This window comes from Branchiostoma lanceolatum, chromosome 3 (genome assembly GCF_035083965.1).
Source record: "Branchiostoma lanceolatum isolate klBraLanc5 chromosome 3, klBraLanc5.hap2, whole genome shotgun sequence".
NCBI classification, from domain to species: Eukaryota; Metazoa; Chordata; class Leptocardii; order Amphioxiformes; family Branchiostomatidae; genus Branchiostoma; species Branchiostoma lanceolatum.
The window spans coordinates 6569900-6593282 of NC_089724.1; the positions used below are offsets into that span (position 1 = coordinate 6569900).

Sequence of the window (23383 nt, forward strand, 5' to 3'; positions counted from 1 at the left end):
TGTAACGTGAAGTCATCACCAAGCAATTACTACAACTACTACTAATCCTGCATAACAGTGGACAAATCTTTGTGGCCATCCAAATTTCCTTTATCCAAAGTTACCATAACTTTCTTTTGTTCAATGAAATATACTTGGGGGGGGATGTTAACCATTCACCAGAAACAGATGAGTAGATTCTGGTAAATGAAATTAGTGATCTAGACTTACAGCTCCACCTGTCAAAAGAATTGAGTACTAGCCTGTTGTCTCAAGTGCTCTTGGATATCTTTAAGTGCAAAGTATCTCAAGTATCTTCAAGTGCTCTCAAATGTTTCAGACTGGATCTAGACCTTGCGCTACACATCCTGATTGTTCTCCTCCTTCTGTTGCATTATCCAGGCATCAATCAAGTTCACCAACGAGCCCCCTCAAGGTCAGAGGGCAGGGTTGAAGAGGACCTACGTTGGTCTGTCCCAGGACCAGCTGGACATCAGTAATGCCCCCCAGTGGAAGCCCATGTTGTATGGAGTGGCCTTCCTGCACTCTGTTGTGCAGGTCAGGAACATAGTATTGTTGGACAGATACCTTGTCTGTTGGAAAATATCTAAAATTCTGTTCTTGGCAATCCATGGCAAAACAACAATTTTAGTTGTTGGACACAACATGCTACTCTCAAAACAATTTATGGAAGTCTTCCACGGCTGTCTCAAAAGCTCACCATCGAGCCAAGCAGGAAATAGTTTCGGACGTCCTCCTATGGAAACTAAGGGGCTGAGTGAATTTCAGAAGTTTTACTTTTACTGACACTTTAGTTAGAAACACTGAATATGAACACTTAGAAAAAATGATGCTTGATAGGACAATGTGGAGTGAAATATGTACTTCTTGTTTGTTCCCGGTTGATACAGGCAGATAGTTGATGATGAGTAGTTGAGCCAAAAGGTTACTAAGCTACTGATGTTTGTCTTGTCTCATGATCACAAAAGCAGCACCATGAACGGTTACTTTAGATCCAATGACGTTCCGGGGGCTTGTTTTTACACCAAAAGTTTTCTTTTTTTTAATGAGTCGTCTATAATTGTCTCTGTGTATCCCTTAGGAACGGCGCAAGTATGGCCCCCTGGGATGGAACATTCCGTACGAGTTCAACCAGGCAGACTTCACAGCCAGCGTACAGTTTGTACAGAACCACCTGGATGACATGGATCCCAAACGGGTATGCCAACATGCATCTCACTTTGGCCTAGTTATTCTAAGTCAAGAGAAGGAGAATGGAGGAGAAGGGCCATGATCACCTGTGAGACCGTCACGACCAGATGATGATGATAATTCTAAATAATCCTGACAGCTAGTTTAACTTACAATTCAGATTTCCAGACACAAAGGCAAAGACACAGAGAGATAAACCCAATTTTGTTTCTCAATGTTTATGATTTGGTAATCAGATTCCATAACTGTCAAAGAGCTGAAGTATTTTACTACTGCTGACATGATGAATACGGTTGTTATCCCCAACTTTAGGGTGTGTCCTGGAACACTGTGCGCTACATGCTTGGGGAGGTGCAGTATGGTGGCAGGGTCACTGATGACTTTGACAAAACTCTACTCAACACCTATGCCAAGGTATGTATATATGAGATTTATATGCTGCAACAAACAGTCATCTTGGACACAAATTATAATATCTTCAGTGTCTAACTTTAGCTGTTAGGCTACCAGTAAGAAATTGTGAACACCGGTTTTTCTGTCCTGCAGGTGTGGTTCCACGAGGCCATGTTTGCCGACAGCTTCCAGTACTACATTGGCTACAAGATCCCCAAGTGTAAGACTCTGAAGGAGTGCCTGGAGTTCATCGAGGCCCTGCCAGCCGTGGACTCACCAGAGGTGTTTGGACTGCACCCAAATGCAGACATCACGTAAGACACACCTAAATTCTCCCTGTTGAAAATGCTGACTAAGATTCTAAGTGAAAGTGAATTCAAAGTGATGTCGATCCAGTTCAGCTCATTGAAGAGCTATTCCTCCACTGGCCGTGACAGTGTACAGTATTTACAGGTTCATTGTAACTGGGAAATTCCCCTAGCACTTCTCTATAAGCACAATGAACAGTGGACCACGGCTTAACATCCTGTCCTAAGGACTTTATTTTATTTATTTATTCATCTTCAGACAAGTGGGTAGCCCCATTCAACTTATTTGAAGTTGATTTCCAAGGGGGCCCACTAAATAAATAACAAAAACGAATCGTGTTACATTCAGTGAGACAACCAGAGGACAACAAACAATATATACAAATAAACCGAAGCGTCATTACAGAGAACAGTTGTCAAGATCAACCAAAAACGTCAACGGTGGAGGTCAGAGGTCAATGTGTGGAGGAGTGTGTCCTAGGGCAGCTTTAAACTACCGTAGAGTTGGTGCATGTCTAATGTCCGCCGAAAGTGTATTGTAATATGTTGCTCCTCTGTATGCAAACGTGCGGTGACCGGCTGTGTTTGCGTAATTGGGTTTATGGAGCAAAGACTGCGACCCTTTCCGGTAGTGTGCATGTCGGGTGAGCGACACAGCCGGGATTGAACTCGCGACTTCTAGTACCAGAGGTAAGGCTGCTAACTACTGGACTACGCACTAGTGTAGGGAGAGATGTAAAAAATTGGATACCTAATATCCAAGGGACTGGTGATCGGAAGGCAAAGAATCGGTTTATTGATGAAAGGAAAAATTACCAAATGGTGGCAGCAAAGCACCTTGATTTTAAGAGGCTAAAAGGTGACTAAGGACAACTTAAGCTGATTGTTTTGGAGAAATAATGAAAAAAAGCACAACTGCTCAAGTTTTGAAGTTGATTCTTTGGATGTTTCCCTGTAGGTACCAGAGTAACACAGCTAAGGACGTGCTGGACACCATCATGAGTATCCAGCCCAAGGACTCGGGAGGCGGAGGCGGGGAAACCAGGGAAACTGTGGTGTACCGTCTCGCTGAGGAGATGTTGGAGAAAGTGCCTCCTGACTATGTCCCTCATGAGGTACAAACTTTGTCACCCCTCAGGTTATCTGGTTGGTTGCATGCCTAGTCCTTGGCTTGTTTGTTTAGCCAGTTGTTCAGTTTGTTGAATGGTCGATGAATGGTTGTCTCTGATTGAAGAGGAGAAAGTCAAAGTCCTTCTCGCACCAGATGGTGCTTAGGGCGGCTCCAATTTCCGTTTGAATAGCCCTTAGGCCCCACAACTTTGTGCAATCACTAGCAGAGGGTAGTGGTGTTTGTTTCACTGCCATTGTCTTTCCCAAATGCTGAGTGCTAAGCAAAGAAAACAGTATGCACAATTTTTAAAGCATTTGGTATGACTCGGCCGGGGATCAAACTCACGACCTACCGTGTGCAAACACTCCAGGTAGCACTCAGGGTCAAAAATCGGCGTTTCATACGTCGGTTTCATACGCGGATAAAATTCATACGCGTATGAAACTGCCGTTGCGTACCAAATCCTGGCGGCGCAGTGGGCGGCTGGCAAAATTTCGTACGCCTCCTCGGTGGGCGGTTTGGTGGGCAGTTTGTTACGCGGCCGGGAAAAATTTGGTACGTTCGCTCGGCGTACATTATGTACGTCTATTCGGTGAACAGTTTGTTACGCAGCCGGGAAAATTTGGTACGTTCGCTCGGCGGACCGCGAAAATTTGGTACGTTCGCTCGGCGTACATTATGTACGTCTGTTCGGTGGGCAGTTTGTTACGCGGCCGCGGGAACATTTGGTACGTTCGCTCGGCGTACATTTTGTACGTCTGTTCGGTGGGCAGTTTGTTACGCGGCCGGGAACATTTGGTACGTTCGCTCGGCGGGCCGACAACTGCCGTTGCGTACCAAATCATTTTTTTTTTTTTCCAAATCATTGGCGTTGCAAAGTTCTACTTCTAGTATAAGTCGGTTCAGCTGTGGGCGACGTATGAAATTTCATACGTGATCATTTACTGGACGTCATTTTGTAAGTTAACTTTTGTAAAATCAATAGACGCATATGACAACTGTATGGAGTGCCATACGTTCAAGAAATGATGCTATGACGCGTATAAAATTTCATGTGTACGGATTCTGTGGGCGACGTATGAAATTTCATACGTGATCATTTATTGGGCGTCATTTCGTAAGTTAACTTTTGTAAAATTAATAGACGCATATGACAACTGTATGGAGTGCCATACGTTCAAGAAATGATACTATGACGCGTATAAAATTTCATGTGTACGGATTTTGTGGGCGACGTATGAAATTTCATACGTGATCATTTATTGGGCGTCATTTCGTAAGTTAACTTTTTAAAATTAATAGACGCATATGACAACTGTATGGAGAGCCATGCGTTCAAGAAATGATGCTCTGACGCGTATAAAATTTCATGTGTACGGATTTTGTGGGCGTCGTATGAAATTTCATACGTGATCATTTATTGGGCGTCATTTCGTAAGTTAACTTTTGTAAAATTAATAGACGCATATGACAACTGTATGGAGTGCCATACGTTCAAGAAATGATGCTCTGACGCGTATAAAATTTCATGTGTGCGGATTTTGTGGGCGACGTATGAAATTTCATACGTGATCATTTATTGGGCGTCATTTCGTAAGTTAACTTTTGTAAAATTAATAGACACATATGACAACTGTATGGAGAGCCATGCGTTCAAGAAATGATGCTATGACGCGTATAAAATTTCATGTGTACGGATTTTGTGGGCGTCGTATGAAATTTCATACGTGATCATTTATTGGGCGTCATTTCGTAAGTTAACTTTTGTAAAATTAATAGACGCATATGACAACTGTATGGAGTGCCATACGTTCAAGAAATGATGCTCTGACGCGTATAAAATATCATGTGTACGGATTTTTCATGTGTACGGATTTTGTGGGCGACGTATGAAATTTCATACGTGATCATTTACTGGACGTCATTTTGTAAGTTATAGACACATATGACAACTGTATGGAGTGCCATACGTTCACGAAATGATGCTATGACGCGTATGAAATTTCATGTGTACGGATGTTGTGGGCGACGTATGAAATTTTTTATACGTGATCATTTATTGGGCGTCATTTCGTAAGTTAACTTTTGTAAAATTAATAGACGCATATGACAACTGTATGGAGTGCCATACGTTCAAGAAATGATGCTATGACGCGTATAAAATTTCATGTGTACGAATTTTTCATGTGTACGGATTTTTCGGGCGACGTATGAAATTTCATACGTGATCATTTATTGGGCGTCATTTCGTAAGTTAACTTTTTAAAATTAATAGACGCATATGACAACTGTATGGAGAGCCATGCGTTCAAGAAATGATGCAATGACGCGTATAAAATTTCATGTGTGCGAATTTTGTGGGCGACGTATGAAATTTCATACGTGATCATTTACTGGACGTGAAAGTAATTTTTGCCGGAGCTTGCCAAGTATGCGTGAACATTTGCGATATATTTTGGATTCTACAGATTTTCATACGCGGACTGATGTTATGTTCTAGTATTATTAGTTTGGGAAATTCAAAATTTGTTGGGCGTATAGATTTTTCATACGTGGACAGGTGCGATGTATTAGTTGGGGAATTCTCCCGTTTACGGGCTTGTAGATTTTTCATTGGACATATGCTAAGACGATCTTTGCACACAGCACTCCCCCGCCCGGCGGGTACTATTTTCTGCCCGGGTCTTTTACGGACTACGTTACGGCAAAACCTCCTTGGTTACGGTAAAACAGACTGCGTTTATTCCTTCCGCTATTGACGATCTTTGCACGCAAAAATTCCCCCGCCCGGCGGCTACTATTTTCTGCCCGGGGTTCAGACTATGTTACGGTAAACAGATTGCGTGTATTCCTTCCGCTAAAGACGATCTTTACACGCAGCACTCCCCCCTCCGCCCTGCCCGGGGTGTTACGGACTATGTTACGGCAAGGAGGTTGGTTACGGTGAACAAACTGCGTGTATTCCTTCCGCTAAGACGATATTTGGACAGATTTTCATACGCGGACTGGTTTGATGTTCTAGAAATAGTTTTGGAAATTCAAAATTTGTTGGGCGTATAGATTTTTGATACGTGGGCAGCTGCAGGTACGATGTATTAGTTTTGAAAATTCTCCCGTTTTCGAGGTTGTAGATTTTTCATTGGACACATGCGATGTATAAGTCGTGCATAATGTACCGGCTGTGGCGTTCTTTATAGTTGGTTTGGGAGAAAACACATGCACACTTGATTTGTCATACTAGTATGTAGAGATGATGTAGGGAATGAAGAATGAATGCATTTAGATTTCATTATTTGCGCTTGGGAAGGAATGATGAGAAAGTTCGTTCCACCAAATGGAAAGAGGAAGACATACGATGTAAAAGCAAGGAGGTTGAAAATATATTTTTACGCTTTTTGTTCAAGTGGGAAAATAGAAACTATCGACCATTTCTATCTGATCCATGCCTTAGCAGACGGCATTGTTGCAAGCTTTTCCTCGGTATAAAATTATTAGTTTCGTTGTATACATTTCTTCTAACGTTTAATTCTTGCTATTTCCTCAAATGTCAAACGTATAGATCTATTATTGAAAAATCTTTAAAGGTAAGTCCTGATGTCACTTGTAGATACTGCCATTGTTTACTGTGGGACGCGATGTTTGGTGGCAAATGAAGAAAAAAAAACAGTATTTCCCCCAGAGTTTGGCTGAAACAATTACACCATCTGTGTACTATCCCCAATTTTCAAGAGTACTAGTAATTTGCTAATTAGACATTAGTTTGTTAATTTGAACTCTATTTGCTGCATTTCTAAGAATTGAAACCGTGAAGATTTACTGGGTCAGTGGTGTTAGGGTTCACATTTTCAAAGCATATTACAAGTGTTAGGTATTATATTATAAATCAGAATTATAAGATAGAAATACAACCCACCAGCTCCAACACAACTTTCAACAAATACGCAATGAAGGGTTAGTAAAATCAGTGAAAAAGATTTCAAATTGGACCCAATCTCAACACTGAAATTCACAAGAAATCCAGTTGCTTTAGTGGCAAGCGTATTGCTCCCCATGAACTGTGTTCTTCTGTGGATACTGCTGTAGTTGACGTCGGATGCAACTTAATCAGTGACTCACCTTTGCCGTTCTTGTTTACCTTACATGTTTCTGTATCTTGTACTTGTTGAACCGCATGATAAAGCGCCCTTCTCACTGGACCCGCGGCACGCTGGCGGCGTCGCAGCGTCCTAAACTGGATTTGTGTTACTCTTGACTTTATAATGGAATCATTCAAAACGTTAAAGCATGACCCAAAAGACAACAAAAACACAAAGGTTAAAAGGATTCGTTTTTTGTCGATGACATTCGTTGAGTGCCGCGGGTCCAGTGAGAGGGGGGCTTTGGTAATAGATTCAAAGTAGCCACTGAGAAGTCAAATATTGCGCTAGGGATTGATGAGTAAGTTCGTAACACAAAATTGACGTAATGATGTAAAACCAAGGCGGTTAAAAGTCTATTTTAATCTACTTGGTCACAGTGGGAAAATTGATACTACCGGCTGCTTCTGTCTGATTCATGCTTTAGCAGACGTCATTGTTGGAATATATTTTTTATTCGTACAGAATTATCAGTTTCGGTGTATGCCTTTCTTTTAACTTCCTTGGTTAAATCCATGTTGTTTCCTTATCAGATGTCAAACATATATCATTGAAAGGTAAGCCCTGACGTAAATTGTGTTAGTAAAACCATAATTCCGACCACAACTTGAGTTAGGAGAAGGTAACGGTTTAGATACAAACGCAACACAGGGCAGAACATACACAACTTCGTCAGAACGTGGAGTTCATAGAGGAGAGGTCTGAGCAAAACGGCGTGGGAAACTCTTCTTCTAACAATTGAAATCGGCATGCTTACACATGGCAAAAGGTACGTTACCAGGTGCTAATAATAAATAAATGAAGACCTTTATTGTATACATTACTTATAGTATGCAACACTGAGTCGAATACAAAACGAAATCAACTAGAATGGCAACATTTTCGGGAAAATGCAGAATATTCCCCTCCCATTACCTACACCTCAAATATGACATCCTTAGCATTGACTGTAAGGATATGACGAAGTTTCTGCATAAATTATGCAAAGGAGGTCGGCATTAGCATAATTTATGGCCAGGTGTGTTTGGCCTTTCCTAAAGGTACCTACATCTCAAATATGACATCCGTAGCTTTTATGGTTAGGGATATGCATAAATTATCCATAATGCACTCATTAGCATAATTTATGGCCAGGTTTTCTGACCTTTCCTAAAGGTACCTGCATCTCATCTGTAGCCTTTACAGTAAGGGAAAAACAAGTTTATGCATAAATTATGCAAATGAGGTCAGCATTAGCATAATTTATGTACAGGTGTGTTCACCTCTCCTAAAGGTACCTACATGTGAAATATGCCATCCGTAGTCTTTACGGTAAGGGATATACATACATTATGCAAATGAGGTCCGCATTAGCATAATTTATGTACAGGTGTGTTCACCTCTCTTTAAGGTACCTACATCTGAAATAAGCCATCCGTAGTCTTTACGGTAAGGGATATACATACATTATGCAAATGAGGTCCTCATTAGCATAATTTATGTCCAGGTGTGTTCACCTTTCCTAAATATACCTACATCTCAAATATGACATCTGTAGCTTTTACGGTAAGGGAAATACAAGTTTCTGCAATAATTATGCAAATGAGGTCCTCATTAGCATAATTCATGGCCAGGTGTGTTTACCTTTCCTAAATGTATCTACTTCTGAAATATGGCATCTGCAGCTTTTACTGTAAACGCAATACAAGTTTTTGCATAAATTATGCAAATGAGGGCCTCATTAGCATAATTTATGTCCAGGTATGTTCACCTTTCCTACAGATACCTACATCTCAAATATGACATCTGTACCTTTTACGGTAAGGGAAATACAAGTTTCTGCATAAATTATGCAAATGAGGTCCTCATTAGCATATTTCATGGTCAGGTGTGTTTACCTTTCCTAAATTTATCTACTTCTCAAATATGACATCTGCAGCTTTTACTGTAAACGCAATACAAGTTTTTGCATAAATTATGCAAATGAGGTCCTCATTAGCATAATTCATGGCCAGGTGTGTTTACCTTTCCTAAATGTATCTACTTCTGAAATATGGCATCTGCAGCTTTTACTGTAAACGCAATACAAGTGTTTGCATAAATTATGCAAATGATGTCCTCATTAGCATAATTTATGTCCAGGTGTGTTCACCTTTCCTACAGATACCTACATCTCAAATATGACATCTGTAGCTTTTACGGTAAGGGAAATACAAGTTTCTGCATAAATTATGCAAATGAGGTCATCATTAGCATAATTCATGGTCAGGTGTGTTTACCTTTCCTAAATTTATCTACATCTCAAATATGACGTCTGCAGCTTTTACTGTAAACGCAATACAAGTTTTTGCATAAATTATGCAAATGAGGTCCTCATTAGCATAATTTATTGTCAGGTGTATTCACCTTTCCTATAGGTACCTACATCTCAAATATAACATCCGTACATTTCAACATAAGGTACATATAACTTGCTGCAATACCATTAGTAGACCTACCACCGCACATCTACTTGGTTTTTGGCAGAAGAAGAAGAAAGAAGAAGAAAGAAGAAGAAGAAGAACAGGCAAGCAAAAACAGTATATCCCCCTTCCCACTGGAAGGGGAATATAATGAAATTAAATCAAATCCTGTGTCTAAGAAAAAATACCCGTAGTCAAAATAATCACGAAGTTAGATAAAAATTGAGCGGCTTTCACAAACCGACGACCACATTTTAGGCATTCTGTTTGTGCGATGTACATAACAAAAGGTAACAATGAATTGATAAAGGAAATGCCTATCCGTTAGAATAGAATGTATGACACGACGTTTGTACTTAGACAATGCCTTTGTTCACTTGGAGGACGCGACGTTGGCGTCAATGCAAATGGCCAGACAGAGATGTGTATTCTAGATCATGGTTTTGTTACGAAGGGAGGAAACCCAGTACACAGAAGAGGTTGGACGTAAGTAATGCCATTCGATAAACAGTGCTAAATGTATGTCAAATACTTTATATATCACTGTTTATACTAAAAGCTTGTTAGTAGAAACCGAAAGATTCGAATGTAGTTTTAGGATAAACCATATGTCATAGCAGATCCATACACACGCACACACATACACACAACGTTACTAGAGTTAATCTATCATTATCAATTGAAAAGGTCTACGAGAGTTAGCGACTGTGCCTATCTTGGTAGATGGATTTTTTCCTGAACTCTGAGCAATATAGGGGTGCTATGATAGGGGTGGCTATTGTTGGGAATAGATAACTTGTTGAATTAGTTTGAAAAAGAAAAAAAGAACTATCCCCATCTTGGGGTTTATCGCACCCCCGCTGTATATGTATATTGGAATAGTCTGCTGTTTGGAGTCTAATGGAACAATCCAAAGGCTCTGGTTGAGGGGTGGGGGTGTATAGATGCATTTGGTGACAGTTGACAGATCAGGTTAGCATTCTTATGGCAAGTTTTTGTTCATTCCTGAAATTATGACACCTCCTTTTTTCAACTTTCCCAAAGGATTAAATATTGATGCAATACTTGCAACAGTTTAGCCCCCCCCCCCCCATGGGCTGAAGGAATGCGCTTTACCTTCAACGAACAAAAGACGGACGGAACTACTCTGAATATTTTTCTTGGCCACGCTGATTTGCCCTTAAGAAAATAAAATGCATTTCTTTTAAAACACCATTCCCAAAGTCTGAACTTTTTTTTTCAAACGCCAGGTTTCCTTCTCAAGTCAGCAATTTGTAATCGTATTCAGAGTTTGTTTTTACGACACCCTGTCACAATTACGAAATGGTTTCGGCTGTTCGGCCAGGTAATTGCTCCCATTGTTTTCCGCGTGGGTAAGCTATCATAACAAGCTTGGACTGCTAGTAAAGATGTTGTCACCCCCGACTTCTCTTAAATCATCGCGCCTAGAGGTCATCAAAGCCCTGTGTTTACCATCCCGGGTATTCTCGTGAGTTAAAGCCTTTACGTTATCATTTAGATTTTTATTTATACAATAGTTATATATAAATGTAGTTACGTTTGATATAACAGCGTCTTAGCAAATGTTGCCGTATGTTGTTTGGAAAGTAGCCTCGTTACTTTCAATCGCACGATAAACTGCTATACTGGCCATATTTCTCCACCGCCCGCCTTTCCAATGATGGTAAATAAGTTACGTCTATGGTAGCCAGAATTACATCTCTACTTTGAAAGTTATCACAAGGAGGTTAAAATATTTTAACCTCCGTGGTTATCATATTCATCAGTTTAGGCAAAGACGCCATATCCATCTTTTTGGAGGGGGGGGGGTCTGACTTAAGTCGTACCGCCGTAAACTGATTAGAATTTGTGTGCCATTTTTTTCTTTCGATGTTACGACTAAAATGAGCTTAGTAGAAAGTTACATAATTTGTCAGTAGAATAAACATCCTTTGTAGGATCAATTCCTTTAGGATAGGATAGCGCTTCATTAGTAGAAACGAGAATCAAGACGGTCGCCATACAAATCAGCTTCCTTTACATGTAAAACCTTTTCAAGACAAGAGGCAGAAAAGGTGGAAAAAAACACGTACCTGTATAGATGGCATCCCCAGTTAAAGATAGTTTAATAGGTTACTGAATGTAGAGAAAGGTAAAGCTGTATCTGATCAAATCCCTTTTTTTTTGGCCATCGCGTACGAAGATCGTCTGGCGTATGAAATTTAACGAACAGGTTGCTTGTTGCCTCGCGGTCGGGATAGGTCCGGCCAGTCCGCCGTAACAAATCACGATTGTCCGTCATTTTGCCATCGCGTACGAAAATTGCCTGACGTATGAAATTCACCGAAACGCGTTGCAAATTGTCCCACGGCCGGGATACGGCCGGCCCGTCCGCCGCCAAGCACAACTGTCCGTCATTTTGCCATCGAGAACGAAAATTTTCTGACGTATGAAATTCACCGAAACGCGTTGCAAATTGTCCCGGCCGGCCCGTCCGCCGCCAAGCACGACTGCCCGTCATTTTGCCATCGATAACGAAAATTTTCTGACGTATGAAATTCACCGAAACGCGTTGCAAATTGTCCCGGCCGGCCCGTCCGCCGCCAAGCACGACTGCCCGTCATTTTGCCATCGATAACGAAAATTTTCTGACGTATGAAATTCACCGAAACGCGTTGCAAATTGTCCCGCGGCCGGGATACGGCCCGTCCGCCGCCAAGCACGACTGTCCGTCATTTTGCCATCGAGAACGAAAATCGCCTGACGTATGAAATTCACCGAAACGCGTTGCAAATTGCTCCGCGGTCGTACGAAGTTTACCCAGGCTCAAAATAAACTGCTCGCCGAACGGACGTACAAAATTTTGCCGGCCCGCCGGGCGGACGTACGAAATTATCCCGGCCGCGTAACAATCTGCTCACCGAACGGACGTACAAAATTTTGCCGGCCCGCCGTACAAAATTTTGCCATGCACCAAGCGGGCGTACGAAATTTTCCCGGCCGCGTAACAAACTGCTCGCCGAACGGACGTGCAAAATCTTGCCGGCCCGCCGAGCGGGCGTACGAAATTTTCCCGGCCGCGTAACAAACTGCTCGCCGAGCGGACGTACGAAATTTTGCCGGCCCGCTGAGCGGACGTACGAAATTTTCCCCGCCGCGTAACAAACTGCACACCGAGGAGGCGTACGAAATTCTGCCGGCCGAAGTGGCGACGCGTACTAATATCACCCACCGCGCCGCCCACAATTTGGTACGCAACGGCAGTTTCATACGCGTATGAACTTCATACGCGTATGAAACCGACGTATGAAACCGTGGTTTTGGGGTCAGAATGCTAGCTCAACACTCTACTGACTAGGCCATTGCACCAGCTTTCAAGAAAAAGTGGTCTGTTTAATTGGGACAAATCTTGATCCAGAAATTCCTCAATTGTTCTCAAGCAGTAGTGTTTCCCTGCAGGTGAAAGCTCGGCTGCAGAAGATGGGAGCCCTGACCTCCTTGAACATCTTCCTGCGTCAGGAGATTGACCGCATGCAGCGCGTCATCACGCTGGTCCGCATCACACTCTCCGACCTGAAGCTGGCTATTGAGGGGACCATCATCATGAGCGAGGTAACTGCTGCAAGAGAACTACATTTTACTTCTTTCATAAATTTCAATATAAAAATGGAGAAACTTAGATAAGCCTACAGCTTCCAGAGAACTACATTTCACGTCTTTATTCTTTCATAATTTTCAATATATTATAAGAGTGGAGAGACTGACAGAGATAGAAATCATTCCTGTCAGAAAATGAATAACATATGAATTTTATATCTGAGTATACATGTCTTGTAGACTTGTTCCATCTCTATAACATTTTGGTTAAACAAGGTTAAACATGCGAAAGGCTACTCCTTGTCTCCAAGTTTGTATTGGCTTGGAAATAGTTATAAACAAGCCATAGATGGGAAGATATTGGCTAAAGCACAAGTATCTTATAGATGTGTTTGATTCCCATTGTTTTATGACTACAGAACCTTCGGGATGCCCTTGACAACATGTTTGATGCGCGTGTGCCGGCCCTGTGGAGGAAGGTGTCCTGGGAGTCCAGCACCCTGGGTTTCTGGTTCACTGAACTGCTGGAGAGGAACGCACAGTTCTCCTCATGGCTGTTCGATGGACGACCTAACACCTTCTGGATGACTGGCTTCTTCAACCCACAAGGTCTGGGAAAACATGTTAATGTAGAGGGCTGTCTCCAGCTTTAGATTTTTCTTTCCATCCCACTAATTGTTTGGGAGGCCATGTTGTTCATTTTCATTGTTAGATCTGTAATTTTAAGCTAAAGGGAAATCCATCTTCATCAAGTCATAAAATTCAGATTTTTTTAACGGAAAGGGTGAAATTTTTGTCCATCCCAACAGCACCCTGCAAAGTAGTGACAAATTTGCACCCTATTTCCGTACACGAAGTAAAGTGCTTACCAACAAGCTTCCGACCAGTCCTCGGGTCCTTCTCAAGTTGACCCAAAGCTTACATCACTTGACCTGAGCTTAAAGGCACCCAGAGCATTTTATAAGACTTGAAAATTGGAAATATTCTAGTTGGTGTAATCTTTATAAAATTGACAATTAATGCCACTGTTTACCACATTTGCGTTCGGATTTCTTGTCAAAAGTGCGCAAAAACGGCACAAAAATTTTCTAAATGTTAATCTTTTAGTTTCACACGCCTACTGTAAATACTGTAGATACCATAGCCCCGCCCACCTCCGTCAAAACATAAAAATGCAAATATTTGACGGACATGCAGTCACTCTCTCATTGGTCAAACCGCTACTTGTGATGGACAGTCAGGATCAGTCTATTAGGGCTTGGGTTTCTATCAGCTCTCACCACACAACGACATTAATTGTATCTTTGCTCATTTGATTTCGATATGTAATTGTATAGTGTTATTGAAACTTAATATCTGTAGGAATGACTAGAAAGTTGAGTTTTTTAATTAAAGTTTCAAGACTCATAAAATGCTTTGGATGCCTTTAAGTGTGACGTCAGCAATGGGTCAAAGGTGCCCGGAAGTCTGTATTGGCCCGTCGCTGGCGGGGTGTGGCCAATAACCATAATGTAGCATGTCAATCTGATTTTTGCGTTTCGGCGCATGCGCGCCGGAACGCATTGTCCTGGCTTTTACCTTCAAGGAAGGAACCAGGGAAGCTTGGTTCAACACTGTGTCGCACACAATAAGACCTTATATGGCAATACGTTCTCAAATCCTTGTATAGCCGTTGCCTTATATGGCAAGAGAGCACGAAAAGGCAGGCAGGCTAGATTTGCATGTGACACAGGACGGCGACCGCATGTAACTGCTACAACTGTTCGGAAATATCATTGCATTGTGGTTTCGGACTTTGATATCCTGAAAAATGACCATATTACATCTATTCCACAAGATTGCAGAAGAAAAAAAACGATTTCGTCAAGAAAACGACCAAAAATCGGCATAAATGATACCATATAGTGAGGTTATAGCATTACGTTCAGAGTGACTAGTTACGTACCGCAGCTTGGCCGATCTGGCAACGCGAAGCACTTCGGACCCAGAAGATCCGGGTTCGTGTCCGTGCATGGTTTTTTTTGGTTCTTTTTAGATATTGAATATCAAAAATATATATTGATATTATATTAATCTATCAATATCATATTTATGAATATCATTTTTTTCATTAATAAATAAAGAAATATTTTATATTTGTTATTTTTAAATATTCATTTAATATATACAAGGCCTTTGTCTTATGAACAGGACTTCATAGATTCCAAACCCGGCATTCGAATTTTTCTGTTCATTGTAATGGAAAATACCGTGCAGCGGCTCCTATGCGCGGTAAGATGATTCTTGCAAAACACTCGCCACTAAACTTCTATCCCCGATGTAAACAGAGGCTCTTGATGTTGTTTGCAAAACAGCGATTCTTTGTTACAGTAGCAAATGCTCCATTGTTCAGTATCGACTTCATTCAGACAACACGGACGTGGAAAGTGGCGCCCCTCGGCACAAAACTATGGGAATTTTCATGAATTTTAGCAAAATTACCCAGGAAAATAAGGAAGAAATGTTGTAAATGCGGAAACCAGAATAATACGGATGAGGTAGCTGTTGATTTGTTTGACGTTTGGTAGTCATTTTAGATAGAACCTTAGCTGTTATGAACTTCTATTTCACTTAATTACCATAGTGCTGATGATTCAATGGTGCTTTTTCAAATTTTATGTTTTATTGCGTGCCATGTACATGATTACATTGATAGCTTTTATAATGAGCCTATTATACATTTTACAAATAAGTACAAGTTGTAGGCCAAGACCAGCTTTTTCAAAAGCACTTAACTTAAGTGACGTAACTTCAAAATTGCTTTCCCCAATCTGCCTTTCTCTATTAAAACAGTACTCATTTCCCAAAATGACAATTTTTCTTATAGACTGAACAGCCCTTGAGTGACTTCCTCTGGCAGATTTTACTTCAAGTAAAGGGAAAAGACAATTTACACTTATAAACGTAGCCGAAACGCCAGCTTTTTTTAAAAGCTCTTGTTTTATTGGACTCTTTTGGCATCTGGTTGAGAGAGGACCTTATGTCTGTCCCTCAGCTATAAACCATGACTCTCCAAAGAACAATTACTCAAGCAACTGCGTACTAAGATTCTGACAAATTTTATCCAGTTTCTTGAGTAACTGTTTTTTTGGTGTGTCTTATCACCTGGATGTCTAACCTTCATCAACGAACCATGACCCTGTTTCCCCCTTTTTTTTTGCATCTGCAGGTTTCCTGACTGCTATGAGACAGGAGGTAACCCGTGCCCACAAGGGCTGGGCCCTGGACGGCGTCACACTACACAGCGAGGTCCTTAAAAATATGAAGGAGGACATCACTTCCTCTCCTGCGGTGAGTGCAGAAATCCCATTCTCCACCTTTGAAAATATGGAATAGTCCTAAAAAACATATTTTTGTCTGATCTGCATAATTACTTTCTGATGCATTTTTCGTTCTTTAAAACAAGTGCCACTGAAGGTTTGACAATGTCAAAATCAGCTCTATGTACATAAGTAGAGACTATATACATATAGTACACCAAATCAGTCAGGCTAATCAATGCATGGCTTACATTTACGGCTGCAAAGTCTTAAGGGTGTGAATGTGGCAATGAGCATGTGTCTTAAAGTGATTTGTTTATTTGTTTGTTTTACTAAGAACTCATTAGCGTTCAATTCTAACAAATCTCACACTGTTCTCCCTGGAGTCAGATTTCTGTTGTTTCATGATCTCCTTATTCCATGCTTATGTCCCCTGTTGTGTTATGTTTCCAGGAGGGTGTGTACATCTATGGGCTGTTCCTGGATGGAGCCAGCTGGGACCGTAAGAACTGCCGTCTGGCCGAGCCCCAGCCCAAGGTGCTGTTCACCCTGCTGCCTGTGGTGCACATGTTTGCTGTCAACTCCACAGCACCCAAGGTAAGGTCACAAACCTGAGTTAAGGGTCCTGGATTCAAGTGTTATAATAATCTATTTAATATGGTATTTGTTTCAAATCACACTTTTGTCTTTGGGCACATTCATTCAATTTAACAGTTTTTTGAGGTATCAAGTGCTCTTTCATAGTCTATGCTATTATCAAAATGCTTAGGTCGCAGTGTAGGGTGTTACCTTTCTTCACTCTCTACTTCGTTTGCTTTGTTGTGTTGAGTGAGAGTGTGTTTGTGTGTTGTTGTATGCATTGGGGCTCCGGGAAGGATAGCTAGCTAATCAAGGACTATATGGTTGAATAAAGGTTATTAATAGATGATATTATTGTACCCATAGGACCCCAAGCTGTACCAGTGTCCTACCTACAAGAAGCCATGCCGTACTGACCTTACCTACATCACAGTCATCCTCATGAAGACTGTCCAGAGTCCTGACCACTGGATCCTCAGGGGAGTCGCTGCTCTGTGTGACATCAAATAAAGCAGCAGCTAACACTCTACCATTGCTTCTTACATAAAATTCACCGGTTTTGTTCTAATAATACAAATTCCAAAATATGTGTACTTTATCCACATGTTATTATGTTGAATGTTAAGTCAATTGAAAGTTTCTGTCCTACCATTCGCAGTTCACACTAGTTCAGCTTTGCTCCATTTTGTGAACTGAGTTCTGGGGACATCTTGCAGTTTATACCATTGCAAAAATGCTGCTCTGCGCCAAATGTACATGTGATTGTCAATTGATATGTTTACATGGAGTTCTAGTACTGCAAACATGTTACCAAGTAATGGTCTCATTTCATTTGATTTGTGACTACTACGAAGAGAAAATGTCAGACACAGTAATATCAGTATGCTTTGAGAAACACGTTTTCCACCTTTCAGGCCAGTTAAGTCTGCGAATGTATTACACAAATTCAAGATGTTGATGTTTATAAAAATGTTCTATTACTGATGTGTTATCACTATGTACAAGAGGACACTACTTTTTACATAAATTACAACACTGTAACATTCCATCACATGGCAATAAAATGATTTAAAAACCTAACAATGAAATGTTGACAATTTCTCTGACATAAAATGTTTTAAGTTCCACTGCTAAAAACATAATCTCCAAGCAGGTCTACACGGTGCCAAAATCGTATATGCTAGCCAGAGAAGCTCCAGTCAGCCAGATAAGTGCCGGACAGGAGCTTATCTGGCTGACTGGAGCTTCTCTGGCTAGCATATACGATTTTGGCACCGTGTAGATCTGCTTGGAGATTACTAAAAACATACTAAAATGTGATTGTCTTTTATGAGCACAATATTCTGATGATGTAATTTCGACTATGAAATCTGTGACTATAAACACAGCGATTGAAGAAAAATCCTATTAATGCCTTAAGCATTATGAATGTGTCCTGCTTCCATGCCAACTGATGAAGCTTCACATCCTTTTTTCAACCATGTCCTTGGTGCTGATCCACACTGTTGTGCTACCCTGGAGTCTCTCCACATTGCTTGGGTGTCCCATTGTCAACAGGCATTTCAACATTACATTTAAATATGCTGTGCCTCGCCCCATTGCTGAGTCACACTGGTGTCCTGAAGTGTCTCCGCTTTGTTTGGGTGTCATATCTTCAACATATGATTTTCCTCTCCATCCCGATCACAGTGTTCTCTACCCCTGTGCTGATCCAAACTAATGTGTTATCCTGGAATTGCTCCACATTGTTTGGATGTCCCATCATCAACAGCAGTTTTTCCTCTCCATCCCCACCATGGTGTGCCCTGCCCCTGTGCTGACCCACACTGGTGTCTAACCCTGGAGGGCCTCCACAACTTTGGGTACCAACACATCCTCCTCACCTCCATCTCCACACATCCCATGTTCATTCCACCCCCAGCACACAACCTGGTCATCTGAAAAGAGCAGCAGACAATACTTTCAATATCTCCAACACTAAAAATAGCAAATTCAACAAAAGTTCACATATCTATTCATAGTTGTGTTTTTCGCAAATGACTTGTTTGACAAAGAGTAGACAACAGTGATTTCATTGTGCATTCAACCCACATTTAGGATTTTCAATCCAGTCGGACTGTAAAAACAAAGACCGGTGAACTTTCACAAAGTTGGAACCAGTATTAAGTCAAAGTAACTTACCTACTACAGCAATATTATGCTCTGATCCACACTGCAGCTGTAGGTTGGAAATAGTGAAAATTGTAATTAGAAGATGGTAGCTAATTAGTAAGTGAGATATTCCGGCAGTCTGATTTAAGTTGTGATATTAAAGGGCCCTGTTTCTGTCTTTCGGCTTCCTGATTGCTTGAACATTTAGCACACTGAAGTAGTCATTTGGCACCCCATTCTCTATTGGTTACAGAGTTAGGGCTAGGGAGAAGGTTAAGGGCTTGGTTATACAAAAAAGGATTCCTGATTAAAATACTGCAAAGTTTCCATCGTGGTGTCCTCTAGGTCATCGACAGTAAGAATGATGCCCACCTGTTTCACTCCATACAGCGATGATAGTTCAGCAGGCTGGGGATAGCTGTGTGGCAGTGCTGTCCTGTCCCCAAACCTGCCCAGCTGGCCATAGTCAGCTCTACCCCACGTCCAAACTCTCCTGTCCTCTGAAACAAGATATTTAAAGCTTCTTTAAACAATATGTAATGGAAATGACTAAAATCTACAATTAACAGTGTGCAATCTGAATTGTTATGGATCAGAGATGAGAAACAGTAAATCAAGAGAATATTAATGCTATGTTCAGTGATCCCAACGCTTTAACAGTTGATGCACATATAAATGATATGCTGGATGCAAAGATATCACAGGATACTGGTACACCAGATCTAGAGATTACCCCTGCCCTCTATAACAGCATACAACCATTCACAAACAATTATTGCATTTAATACCAGAGATAAAGACATTTCCGCTGACTATTCAAGCTAAATGTTAACGTTGTTTACTAGAGACAAATAATGAATGAGGAACTTACCTGTTATTGCCACAAGATGAGTCCATCCACTTTCAATTTGTACAACTTTTTTCCCATCAAAAAGAGTGGAATCCAATCTGACAGGCGATTCAACAACGTCGACAGATCTTGTGTCAGAAGTTTTATGAGGTACAGGTTTCAATGTCGCGTCTAAAACAGTTTTCTGGGGAGTATCAGATTGAAGCTGATTGGCTAAAACAGATGAAGATGATGACTGTTCCTTATCAGTTGATTTGTATTTAATTGAATCTTGCACGTGATTGGTTGAAGCCGGTGATGATGTGACTTGACCTTCATGTTTGCAACTGTTTATGTTTGTCAGTTGGCCTTTGTCATTTCTTCCCCACACATACAGGTCTCCAGAAGCTGGAAAAAAAAGGAAACAACTTACAGAAAACATACAAGATAACCATACCTGGTTGCAAGCTAATGCCAGAGTAAAGAGAGTATTAAGAAGTTTGCAAAGCCTTCTGAGGTCAAAAGTAACTGCAAGACTTACTATCATTAGCTAATGTCAATACTAAGATTGCAAAGATGTTGCAACACACTTTATAAAGATTCTTAGTTCCACTACAATTTTTCTCAGACATGAGATAAATGTGTCAAGTTAGTACTTTCTTCAAATAGGTATTTTCAAGATTCAGTATTTAGACCAATGCAATAATCTATGTACAGTAATAAGTCCCAGCAACTTACCAGTAAGAGCTACACTGTGGTAAGATCCTGCTATGACAGCAACAACGGAAGGGCCTGCATCAAGTTGTACTGTGAGCGACAAATACGAGCCATTCATAAGCTACAAAAGGCACTTACAAGCAAACAAGGCTGCAAAACCTGGCTGCAAAACCTGAAATCACTAAATGATAAAACAAATGCTACCATCATGGCTCAGTGAATAACTTTGATATACATTATCACTGAAGATGTATGATGATTTAAGAGTCCCACCTCTGCCAGGCTGTTTTGAGACAGTTGAGCATCTGTCTCCCTCCAAACGGCCCAGCTGACCTCTCTTCCCTGCACCCCATGTCCAGACTGAACCTGTATCTGTAACATACATAGCCAGATGTTCTCACCATATGTACTCACTAGAAATAAAAAAGCTTCAAAAAATCTGTGTGACACTGTGCGTGTTAGTGATCATGATAAAAAAACTCTTTCTGCAACTTACCATCCAGTGCTACTGCATGCCTCAGCCCAGCTGCAACACCCACTATTCTCACACCTTGTAAACTCTGTTGGATAACAGATCAAACACAGAAGATTTAAACTATGTCTGCTTACAGAATTATGATATTCAGTATTGTTTTAGTTGCTCATTTCTAACACTGCAACATTCAGTAAAGTTGAATTTAACAAACAATGCTAAATTCATCTACTGACTGTATTTCTGACTATCTGTAAAGCAACTTAAATATCAGAGAAACCTTTTTGCAACCTAGCCTCTACTTCTACAATGTGGCTGAAATACTACTTTGGAGAATATTATGATCATGACATCTTACCTGTACTGGAGTTGAAGTGGAAGAGTGACCTTTCACCTCTGGAACACCCAGCTGACCAAAGGCATTAGAGCCCCATGAGAACAGGTGTCCACCTTCTGCAAAATGTGTGGATCACATTTATTACTAGTGCTATACATAAGCCATGCGAGCTATGTAAACATGCCCCACAGCACAGTTTGATGGCATCCCTCGGATAGGACGTTATAAATGGAAGTCCCATGTTTGGGGAGAGCCACACCCCACGCACGTTAAAGAACCCACTACAACTTTCGAAAAAGAGTACGGGTATGCGATGGTCCAAACCTTATATCAAACTTACAGTTGGTATATAGGCTACAAAATTCTTAAGCAAGTTGAAGTTGGTAGCCTCAAAATGAAAGAAAACTTGTTGAATGGAATAGTTTAGTTTACAAGATGTGCCTGTACCTACCTGTAACAGCCAGTGTGAAGTCCCACCCGCAGGCCACAGTGTCCACAGGTTCAGTCAGGGCTGTGACCTGGGTCAGGACTGACACGTCCTCCCGGTGTCCCAGCCCCAGCTGACCCTTCTGGTTCCACCCGCATACAAACAACCTGCCTTCAGCTGAAAAATAATGAACATGGCATCTGATTAGTCCACAACTGCAGTGTTCTGTCTTTATTACCCTCTGTCATGAATTACATAGCAAACTATAGTTTGAAATTTTTGCCTTCACAATCCAGAACTGTCTAAGCACACATCATTCCAAACAAGTTTTAGCAAAGAAGTGTTTGCCAGATTTGAACATGTATTGAAATCCAAACAAATTGCATTCATCAAAGCAATCCCAGTGCTCTAGTTCAAAGGGTTTTTATGTGCATCTAAATGGCTGACTGCAAAGATACTGTAAATTCAATTATTTTTGCAAGAACTTCACTTTGCATTAGGAAAACGGAGGATTTGATTTTGTGGTTTAAAGTAAACAATTTTGGAGTGCTGTAGTAATACATTCAAAATGCTTATTTGCGGTATTATGAATTTGTGGCGGAGAGGTCACTGTGAAAATAAAAGCACTGTAAACATTTCAAGATTTACAGTGCGAAGGATGCTCTTATAGCAGATCAAGAGACAACCCCTGCCCTCTATGGGTATTGACAACAGATAATAGACGTAGTTCACTAACAATATAAGATTGCGTTACCAGAGATAAGGACTGTGTGACCTCCGCCGCCTGTCACAGCCTTGACCCTGAAGTTGACCCCCTCCAGCTGCTGTGGGGAGTGGCGATCGTCACGGTGACCCACGCCCAGTTGGCCATAACTGTTGGCTCCCTGTTAGAGTAGTAGGAAAAGGTTTCAGCAAAACATTAAATATTGGGAATATATATCTACACACATTGTGTTTTGGACATTCTAGCTGAAAAACCATACAGGCAAATGACAGTTTTGTTTCCGTAATTTATAGCTGTCCGATGTGTACCTCTCCAGTGTAATATGAGCGTGTTTTGAAACTTTTGATACTGTTATTGTAAGTATAAAACCTCCTTGGTCAGTGTAACAGTTCGTACTAGTACACACATGTGCAAACGTCGTCATAAAACACTTGTCAAATTTAATAAGCAAACGATAAACAAGACCAGGCAGTACTCACCCACGAAAAAATGACCTGTTCTTCCATTTCACATCAAGAAATAGTCCTAAAAACCTTCATTTTCCTCAAAACCCGTCAAAACTTCACCAAAACTTTCCTTCTTCCTATCACTGTGCCACCATTTTGGGTCAAAGTATTACTTCCGGGGCGGAGCCTCTACATCCGGTCAGCTGATTCCCGCGTGCCCAGACG

The 23383-nt window shown here is 41.1% G+C and overlaps 2 protein-coding genes across 2 annotated transcripts in view; one reads left to right on the forward strand and one right to left on the reverse strand.

Moving 5' to 3' along the window:
- The window catches only part of LOC136429887 (dynein axonemal heavy chain 8-like), an 87999-nt gene extending 69861 nt beyond the window's left edge, over positions 1–18138 (forward strand). The window contains exons 89-98 of the mRNA XM_066419983.1: positions 382–537; positions 1082–1198; positions 1504–1605; positions 1738–1898; positions 2851–3007; positions 13040–13192; positions 13597–13786; positions 16386–16507; positions 16930–17073; positions 17422–18138. Of these exons, the coding sequence (XP_066276080.1) occupies positions 382–537; positions 1082–1198; positions 1504–1605; positions 1738–1898; positions 2851–3007; positions 13040–13192; positions 13597–13786; positions 16386–16507; positions 16930–17073; positions 17422–17565 (1446 nt within the window). The 3' untranslated portion in view covers positions 17566–18138. The remainder of the gene's footprint in view (positions 1–381; positions 538–1081; positions 1199–1503; positions 1606–1737; positions 1899–2850; positions 3008–13039; positions 13193–13596; positions 13787–16385; positions 16508–16929; positions 17074–17421) is intronic.
- LOC136429886 (secretion-regulating guanine nucleotide exchange factor-like) lies at positions 18010–23368 on the reverse strand. Its single transcript, XM_066419982.1, has 11 exons — positions 23192–23368; positions 22743–22872; positions 22013–22165; positions 21583–21677; positions 21249–21312; positions 21026–21124; positions 20774–20842; positions 20078–20443; positions 19579–19706; positions 19237–19273; positions 18010–18992 (listed from the first exon to the last, which is right to left on the reverse strand). The coding sequence occupies exons 1-11, from the start codon at positions 23216–23218 to the stop codon at positions 18889–18891; spliced, it is 1272 nt and encodes a 423-aa protein (XP_066276079.1). The 5' UTR covers positions 23219–23368; the 3' UTR covers positions 18010–18888.
- Positions 23369–23383: the final 15 nt, after the last annotated feature.